A 9,372-nucleotide genomic window follows, 5' to 3' on the forward strand; every position below is an offset into this window, starting at 1 on the left:
TTTTATTTTATTCAACACAACTCATAATCTAATGAAACGCACAAATTGAATTTTTTTTATTATTATTCCACAAAACCCATTATCTGGTAAAAAAAAATATATATATATATTATTGTATTTTTCCCATCCTACCCATTATCTGATTTAATATAAATTATATTTTATTCCGCATAACCCATTATCCAATGAAAAGCAAACAATTTGTAAAATATATCATTTGTATTTATTTTCTTATTTTATTAATCCCACATTATCCAATGAAAGGCAAAAAAATAGAAAAACATTGTTTAAATCTATTTGTATTTTATATCGATAACATAATTTATTATGTGATGAATAACCTTTTTTTTTTTTTTTTACGTTTATTTTATTTTTGTATTTCATTCCACAATAAATTTGTCCGATGTAAAGCAAACATTTGAAAATATATATTTAATGTTTTATTTTATTAAGCCGAAAGTGAAATTAACTTCAGTAGGAAATATTACAGGACAGGGGCCAGTTGCGTAAACTTATTAAAACTAGTCTGACAAACTAGCAGTTAGCCAAGTGTAATCGGTAAACGTATCTATGTTTTAATGTAACTACATTAAAAACATATGACCAGTCTTGATCCAAACAGCCCCAGGACATTAAATGGGTGAGACATGTCAAGTTATGATGTAAACTTTAGTTACATGAACAGAACTAATAAGTGATGTCAGACATGGACGGGTTATTAAGACTGTAAAAGGACTGATATCATGTTGTCTTTAAATCTGCTATGAATCATTCCCCTGTGTCTTGATATCACTGCTTCTGTTTGGAACAACATACTATCCAACCACTCGTATTATGTACCACCGAACCAGTATCAGCTAAAATATCTGTATTTATTTCAAAGATCCCATGCAGCACAGTAAGATCATGTAACAGTAATGTAACACAGTACTTGTTAAAACTGATTATTTCTGACATACGTGGACAATGAAGAGGTTTTTTTTTATGTTTTGTAGTTTTTTGATCATGCAATTTTAAATGTCTATTATCAGATGAGTTTTAGCACTGTCTGTTCGGTTAACCTTTTTTTTGTTTGTTTTGCTGCTTTTAAATGTAAGTCTGCATTTGGAAATGAGTTTGGATGAAGTGTGCATGTGAACCTTTCAGCTATTTGAAATATCTACTGCTCTTTTTTTATGTAAATAATGAAATGTGATAAATATATACGATATAGCAACAACCGCTCTCAGTTCTCACGCCCAGATGATTTTAGACACTTTTGCACTGTTTCTAACTGAATGTAATGAAAATGTATGGCTGTATGTAAACACGTCAAATGTAACAATTATTACAAATATTAACTTATTTGTTGGAGTTTGTCATTTTGATGTATAGTTATGTCAAACTGTCAAAAATGTTATTTTACAAATGCATGCATAATGAATAACCAGGTCTCTCATGCGTGGAGAGAAAAGAGTTTTCTATTAAAAACTAGTCATTTAAAAATATTCTTGTGTCAAATGAGTTAGTTTTGGTGTGATGTCTTTGCACACCGTTTTCTAGCATGATCCTTGCAGAGCATTCAATTTGATTATGCAAACCTGATCATCAGGAAGTGGTTTTATTTCTGTGTTCCTGTCATGGCGTGTCTACCAAGCAGTAGACTACAACAATGAGGAAATGAGAGGGCTTGAGGCGTTCATGTCAGAGTAGACTGTCGAGTTGTGTTTCTGGAGTTCTCACAAACTGAAATGTCTCTCTCTGTGGAAGAGCTGTCTTGTCCCGTGTGCTGTGAGATCTACAGATCTCCTGTGTTTCTGTCATGCAGTCACAGCATCTGTAAAGACTGTCTTCAGGACTTCTGGAGGAGCAAGAGAACTCAGGAGTGTCCGGTCTGCAGGAGAAGATCCTCCAAAACCGATCCTCCTGGAAATCTTGTGTTGAAGAACCTTTGTGAGTCCTTCTTGAGCGTTGAGGAGGTTTGTGATTTGCATGGCGAGAAACTCAAACTCTTCTGTGTGGAGGACAAGGAGTCTGTGTGTTTAGTGTGCAGAGATTCAGAAAAACACAATCAGCACAAATTCAGGACAATCGGTGAACTTCTTCCATCTTACAAGGTAAGAAAAGATTCAAATATTTTTCTTAAATCTATACATGCATGTGTTTGTATTTAAATAATAAATATGCAAAGTACACACAGATATTATGCAAACAAAAACATTTATTTTGGATACAATTAATCATTTGACAGCACTAATATATACATATATAAAACACTACATTTAGAAATGACAAATTATGAAAGTGTGTATATGAAATCTTGAAGAAAAAAAACTTAATGTTGACATTCCTTATGGATCTAGGGACATTGTTGGGATTTTTTCAATGTTTTCTTGGTTCAATTCTAGGAGGAGCTCAGCATCAACCTGAAGTCCTTACAAGAAAAGCTCAAGCACACAGAGGAAGTCAAAGGAGAGTGTGAGGAAGCAGTTCAGCACATCCAGGTGAAGATTCACTGATTCACTGTCAGTTACTGTACCTTCAGCTCACTCAACACACAACTCAACTCAACCTTATTTCTGTTTGTCTTTGAGACTCAAGCTCAGCACACGGAGCGTCAGATTAATGCAGAGTTTAAGAAGCTTCATCAGTTCCTCATCGATGAAAAAGAGGCACTAATCATTGCACTGTGGGAGGAAGAGGAGCAGAAGACTCAGATGATGAAGCAGAAGCTGGAGGAGATGAACACACAGATCTCAGCTCTTTCAGACACAATAAAACACATCCAGGAGCAAATGAAAGCCAAAGATGCCACGTTTCTAAATGTGAGAACTGACCGTGTCTGGCAAATTCTGACAATGTGTATAAAGATTCATTTGATATCATTTAATTTATGCAAAAAATAAATAAATAAAACCTGCTTGTGGATGCTAGCTGGGCCCCAAAAGCCTTTATTGAGTCATGTATAAAAAAAGTAATAAAGGCTTTTGGGGTCAGGGTGATGTAGTTGCAACTCTCTCTAAGCATTTTAATTTAGATTATATTGTTTTAACACAATTTGAGAAGGAGTTTTTAAATAATTTATTATTTATACTTTTTTAACATATTTAAAGAAACAAAATAATGTCATTTAGCTTTATTTTTAGCATTTTAAATTAGATAGGAGTTATATTTATACTATTTTAACTATTTTACTATTTTTTTAATTATACTATTTTAATATTTGAAGGACAAAATTATTTTTTGTCTGTTTACATCTTGAAATTATCATGTGTTTTTAGCATTTTAATTCAGATAAGTATATATTAAATATTATATCAGTTTACACCTTAATATTTTGTAGCCTTTTTATATAGAATTGAACACAATATTTGAAGGTAATTTGAAGATGTTTACATGTTGATTATATTTGTTTTTTTTGTATTTTAATTTAAAATCAGTCATTTTAATATATGAATTAAACTGTTTTTATTTATCTGGATTCCCCTTTTTCTGGGCCCCTCGCTGAGGACCACTGTTCTGTGTTCCAGCATTAGCTGAGGAAATGCTAAAGGATATTTTTCTCTTTAAGTGCTCTGATAATGAATTCTTTTCTGCTTTTTATTTTCCAGAGCTTTGAAGCCACAATGGAAAGGTAAGTGTTCAGCCTCCTGTCACTCTCTTCATATGGATGTGAACTCAAACCCACTGCAGACTGATCTTCCAGAGCCCGGGGCCCACAGCAGGAGCCTCACATGAGTCCTGCAGCTTTGATTCATGTGGCAGATCACTTGGGCAACCTCACATTCGGAGTCTGGCTGAAGATGCGAGATATCGTCCAAAACGGTGAGTCTTTAAGTATACATTGGGCTTGGTTTATACTGATTTCTCAAATTGATCGATTCTCACTTTGATAAATTTAATTGATTAATATATGCTGTTTTGAGTTTATGCTTGAACAAAAATGTTAGGCTGATACACGGTGCAACTTCGGTTAATTTTACTGTCAGTGGCCAACTAGGTGATACACAGGGGCTATACCTGATCTAAAGTATCCAGATATAAATTTGTCACTCATTCTCAGAGGTAAAATGCCAAAGTAACAATGCATCAGTGTATAATCAGACCTATTTGTAGCATACTTCTCATCCAATAAATCACAGTAGATTTCGTGGTTTGATGCATTTTTGTATAGTGTTTTTGAACCATAAAGTGTATTATACTGTATATATTATAGCATTTATAACACATTATTAATGAATGCTAAAGCTTACTGTAGTATAAACCATAGTGAACTGAAAAACTCTAATAAAACCTGTAATATACTTTAGTTTTACTACAGTAAACTGTAGTGTATTGTAGTATTTTAATATACCCTTATAGTTGTAGAAAACTTAATACAGTAGTGGGTAAATTTGTTTATGTTACTATAGTTGTTATATTACCACGGCAACTATAGAATTAACACAACATATACTTTACTATAGAATGGTTCAAAAACACTAGACTTTACTATGAATTACTATAGTATTTTTTTCATGTGGGTCATGTTTGAATCGCAGAAAGACTTCAGTGAAACAGCGAAACAATGTCACATTCACCTCAGAAAAAAAAAATTTAATGGCCATAGAAAAATGAACTCCAGTAAGGAGAATCGTGCAAAATACATATGCGCTATATATGCACAATATATTTATTATAGCCTATTATATAATGAAAATAGCCTATCTTACTTGTTCTTGTTCTTCAAATGTATGAATAAATACGTCATGGAAACAAGTTATGACATCCAATGGAGTAGGAACATACCATTGGAAAGTTATTATAATCTTTTTATGATAAAAACCGCCTTGTGTGCAACTGACATGTTCGTTTACCAGCGAACAGGGCTTATTGTAGCACAGTTTACCGCATAAGTCGACAGAGATTTGTAACTTGAAAAAAATGTACATGAATCGTACCTGATTGTCTATATGTCCATATCAAATCAAATGAGATCCAAACTTCTCAATTGAGAAATGTGTTTTTTATTACCCAGCCCTTGCTTATCATGTGCATCCATGATAGATCTCTAGCTCTTGATTATTTTGTCTCATCAGCTTCTGTGATTCTGGACCCCAACACTGCACATCCCGAGCTGAAGCTGTCTGATGATCTGACCGGTCTGACGTGGAGCACACAAACTCACGCCTGTCCCGCCAATCCAGAGAGATTCGACGTCTATCCCTGCGTTCTGGGCTCTGAAGGCTTCATCTCAGGAACACACTGCTGGGACGTGGAGGTTGGCGACAATACACACTGGACTGTAGGAATAACCACAGCATCCAACCCTAGGAAGGGGTTTACATTCTTTAGCAAAGATGTCTGGTGTGTGTGGTACAAAAATAAAGAATATTTCTCATATTACCAGGACAAAGCCTACACTCCAATTCACGTTAAAGAGAAGCTGCAGAGGGTGAGGGTTTTACTCGACTGGGATCGAGGAAAGGTGTCTTTTTCTGATCCTGTAACTGACGCTCATCTGTGTTCACTCACAACAACGTTTACAGAGAAACTCTTTCCGTTCTTCTCTAGCGTTTGTGTCACTTGTGGTCTGAGGATCCTACCAGGTAAAATATGTGCATCAGACCAGCACAGTTAATGTGATTCTGTATACTTTATGTTGTAGATGATGTGCATAATAAACACTTTTATTTCATTGTCTTTATTTCCTGAGATTTTTAACATACAAGACTGCATTGACACTTGCACACAGCAATTTCTATAATGTTTATTTTTAATTATTTACCTTTTTTTTCCTCCTCTATTGCTGCTGTGTAAATACCCTGTATAACCTGTTTGCACATTCTCCTTTTGTACATTCCTGCTCATCTTAATATTTATTAAATGTACAGTATATTGTCCTGCACATTTTATTTAATAAGGTTTTTATTTTATTCTTATTTTTTTATCTTACCTTTTCCATATCTTATTATTTTGTATAATTTTCTTGTGTTTGTATTCTTTAATAATTGCACTGTCCATGGAACAGACCTGACTTACACTGCTGGTCATATGCTCTCCATATAACCATGAATGTGACAAATAAAAATCTTGAATCTTGAACCTTATGTGCATAGGCCTATTATAATAAATGAATTCAAATCTTTTGTTTATAATTATACTAATAAATACTCTTTTAATAGGCCTTTTTCCCTTTTTTCCTTCTTTGGCCTAGACATGACTTAATTCAGAGATGAAAAAATATTTATCTTGGAAATGGTATATTAAATTAAAAAATAATTTTTACGAATGAATACGATATTAATGCATTTTATTTATTTATATAACTCATATTCAAACTGAAATGGAAATACACTGTTCTGTAAAAAATATTTGTAATTATTTTTGTAAATTATTGGAACACATTTTCATTTGATCTATAGATTTAATCCATTGTTTTAATATTTCTTTGTAATTATTTGTGAAATTTACTTGTCATTTCTGAGTAATACATTTTTTTTATTTTGTGTAACATTGACCACAATATATATATATATATATACAGTATATAAAATATTTTTTGTATATCATAATATATATGTATGTGTGTGTGTGTAGTATTTGCTGAATTAATTAAAATGAATAATATAATTATAGTTATAATATATATATATATATATAGAGAGAGAGAGAGAGAGAGAGTATAAAACTATAATTATATTATTCATTTTAATTAATTCAGCAAATACTACAATCATATACAAACACTTGAAAATTATAATATATACTAAATTATAATAATCTAAATAATATATACTGAAACACATTCATATGATTTAAATATTATATTATAAATACAGACATTTTTAAGTAATATTAGTAATAATAATTATTAACATTTTCCTTTTATTTACTAATTTTAATAAAGTAATTATTGGGTTTTGTTTTGTTTCCCACAGGCCTACAGCAGTGAAGGTTTGTCTTCCTCTGGGACTCACTGAGAGGTTTGAGGATGCTGGAGGACGGATCGTCTGCAGTCTCTGTGTCTGATCTGTCGCTGGCGTTTTCCATCAATCGCTCTCTCCTCTCTTTGTGATTGGATCGTCGTCTGTGTCGTCGACGGCGACGGTAACTCTTAGGCACATGAACTCCAATGTAGACTGTGTGATGACCTGCACACACACACACACACACACACACATAAACCGAAAGATCACACGATTACAAACACACACACACACACACACACACACACACACATACATACATACAGATCAGAATGACAGCTTATACATTAAGCCTAAAAATAGATGGCAGTCATATACAGATAACCAGATAAAAAGAGACCAATAATCACTGCTTTGGTAACTACTGCGGTGTGTATGTAGTAAATGTGCTACTGTTGAACTGTCAGTGTGTAACCAATCTGAGGGAAGCCAAAACGCTCCTGGGTTTCAATGAATTGCAACAAAAAAGCGACCATAGGTCATATATGAGAGTTGGCCATTTTCGATGCTTCAAATTCTACTTCATGCAAATAATAACTGACACAATGTGATGCAGTGTCGTAATTTTTTTTTTTATAAACCTAATAAAATAAAAATTTATATATATATATATATATATATATATATATATATATACAACCCGAATTCCGGAAAAAGTTGGGACGTTTTTAAAATTTGAATAAAATGAAAACTAAAAGACTTTCAAATCACATGAGCCAATATTTTATTCACAATAGAACATAGATAACATAGCAAATGTTTAAACTGAGAAAGTTTACAATTTTATGCACAAAATGAGCTCATTTCAATTTTGATTTCTGCTACAGGTCTCAAAATAGTTGGGACGGGGCATGTTTACCATGGTGTAGCATCTCCTTTTCTTTTCAAAACAGTTTGAAGACGTCTGGGCATTGAGGCTATGAGTTGTTGGAATTTGGTCCCATTCTTGCCTTATATAGATTTCCAGCTGCTGAAGAGTTCGTGGTCGTCTTTGACGTATTTTTCGTTTAATGATGCGCCAAATGTTCTCTATAGGTGAAAGATCTGGACTGCAGGCAGGCCAGGTTAGCACCCGGACTCTTCTACGACGAAGCCATGCTGTTTTTATAGCTGCAGTATGTGGTTTTGCATTGTCCTGCTGAAATAAACAAGGCCTTCCCTGAAATAGACGTTGTTTGGAGGGAAGCATATGTTGCTCTAAAACCTTTATATACCTTTCAGCATTCACAGAGCCTTCCAAAACATGCAAGCTGCCCATACCGTATGCACTTATGCACCCCCATACCATCAGAGATGCTGGCTTTTGAACTGAACGCTGATAACATGCTGGAAGGTCTCCCTCCTCTTTAGCCCGGAGGACACGGCGTCCGTGATTTCCAACAAGAATGTCAAATTTGGACTTGTCTGACCATAAAACACTATTCCACTTTGAAATAGTCCATTTTAAATGAGCCTTGGCCCACAGGACACGACGGCGCTTCTGGACCATGTTCACATATGGCTTCCTTTTTGCATGATAGAGCTTTAGTTGGCATCTGCTGATGGCACGGCGGATTGTGTTTACTGACAGTGGTTTCTGAAAGTATTCCTGGGCCCATTTAGTAATGTCATTGACACAATCATGCCGATGAGTGATGCAGTGTCGTCTGAGAGCCCGAAGACCACGGGCATCCAATAAAGGTCTCCGGCCTTGTCCCTTACGCACAGAGATTTCTCCAGTTTCTCTTAAACCTTATGATGATGTTATGCACTGTAGATGATGAGATTTGCAAAGCCTTTGCAATTTGACGTTGAGGAACATTGTTTTTAAAGTTTTCCACAATTTTTTTACGCAGTCTTTCACAGATTGGAGAGCCTCTGCCCATCTTTACTTCTGAGAGACTCTGCTTCTCTAAGACAAAGCTTTTATAGCTATTCATGTTACAGACCTGATATCAATTAACTTAATTAATCACTAGATGTTCTCCCAGCTGAATCTTTTCAAAACTGCTTGCTTTTTTAGCCATTTGTTGCCCCCGTGCCAACTTTTTTGAGACCTGTAGCAGACATTAAATTTTAAATGAGCTAATTAAGTGGATAAAAGTGTAAAATTTCTCAGTTTAAACATTTGCTACGTTATCTATGTTCTATTGTGAATAAAATATTATGTTTTAAATGCCATGGGCCACTAAATATGATCATACTTATGCAAGGGACCCTAATCCTAAAATTTACTGTAAAAATAATAATATACATTTGTGTAAAACATTATTTCGAAAAGTTTTTTTCCTACTCACGTTAATGCTGTTTCATTGATTTTATTTTATTTTAATACTTTTCAGGCTTCATTTTAATTATTTTAATTTTTAAGTTAAGTCTATTTTTACATTCCTTCACTGTTTTTTCCTAAACTTCCAAAACACAGAGCGGAACGTTGATTCGCACA

The 9,372-nt window shown here is 33.9% G+C and overlaps 1 protein-coding gene across 1 annotated transcript; it reads left to right on the top strand.

Annotated features, from left to right (window-relative positions):
- The first annotated feature begins 1,706 nt into the window (after positions 1-1,706).
- LOC132116647 (nuclear factor 7, ovary-like) lies at positions 1,707-5,704 on the top strand. The gene is made up of 6 exons (XM_059525507.1): positions 1,707-2,096; positions 2,388-2,483; positions 2,574-2,804; positions 3,591-3,613; positions 3,686-3,804; positions 5,058-5,704. Exons 1-6 carry the CDS (start codon positions 1,731-1,733, stop codon positions 5,597-5,599), a joined length of 1,377 nt encoding a protein of 458 aa, XP_059381490.1. The 5' UTR covers positions 1,707-1,730; the 3' UTR covers positions 5,600-5,704.
- The last annotated feature ends 3,668 nt before the right edge of the window (positions 5,705-9,372 follow it).

This window comes from Carassius carassius, chromosome 36, assembly GCF_963082965.1.
Source record: "Carassius carassius chromosome 36, fCarCar2.1, whole genome shotgun sequence".
NCBI lineage: Eukaryota > Metazoa > Chordata > Actinopteri > Cypriniformes > Cyprinidae > Carassius > Carassius carassius.

Coding starts and splice junctions, on each gene's coding strand:
- LOC132116647 (XM_059525507.1), top strand. CDS start 1,731: ATGTCTCTCTCTGTGGAAGAGCTGTCTTGTCCCGTGTGCTGTGAGATC. Junction 2,484..2,573: donor AAGCAGTTCAGCACATCCAG/GTGAAGATTCAC, acceptor TTTGTCTTTGAG/ACTCAAGCTCAGCACACGGA. Junction 3,614..3,685: donor TTTGAAGCCACAATGGAAAG/GTAAGTGTTCAG, acceptor CTGATCTTCCAG/AGCCCGGGGCCCACAGCAGG.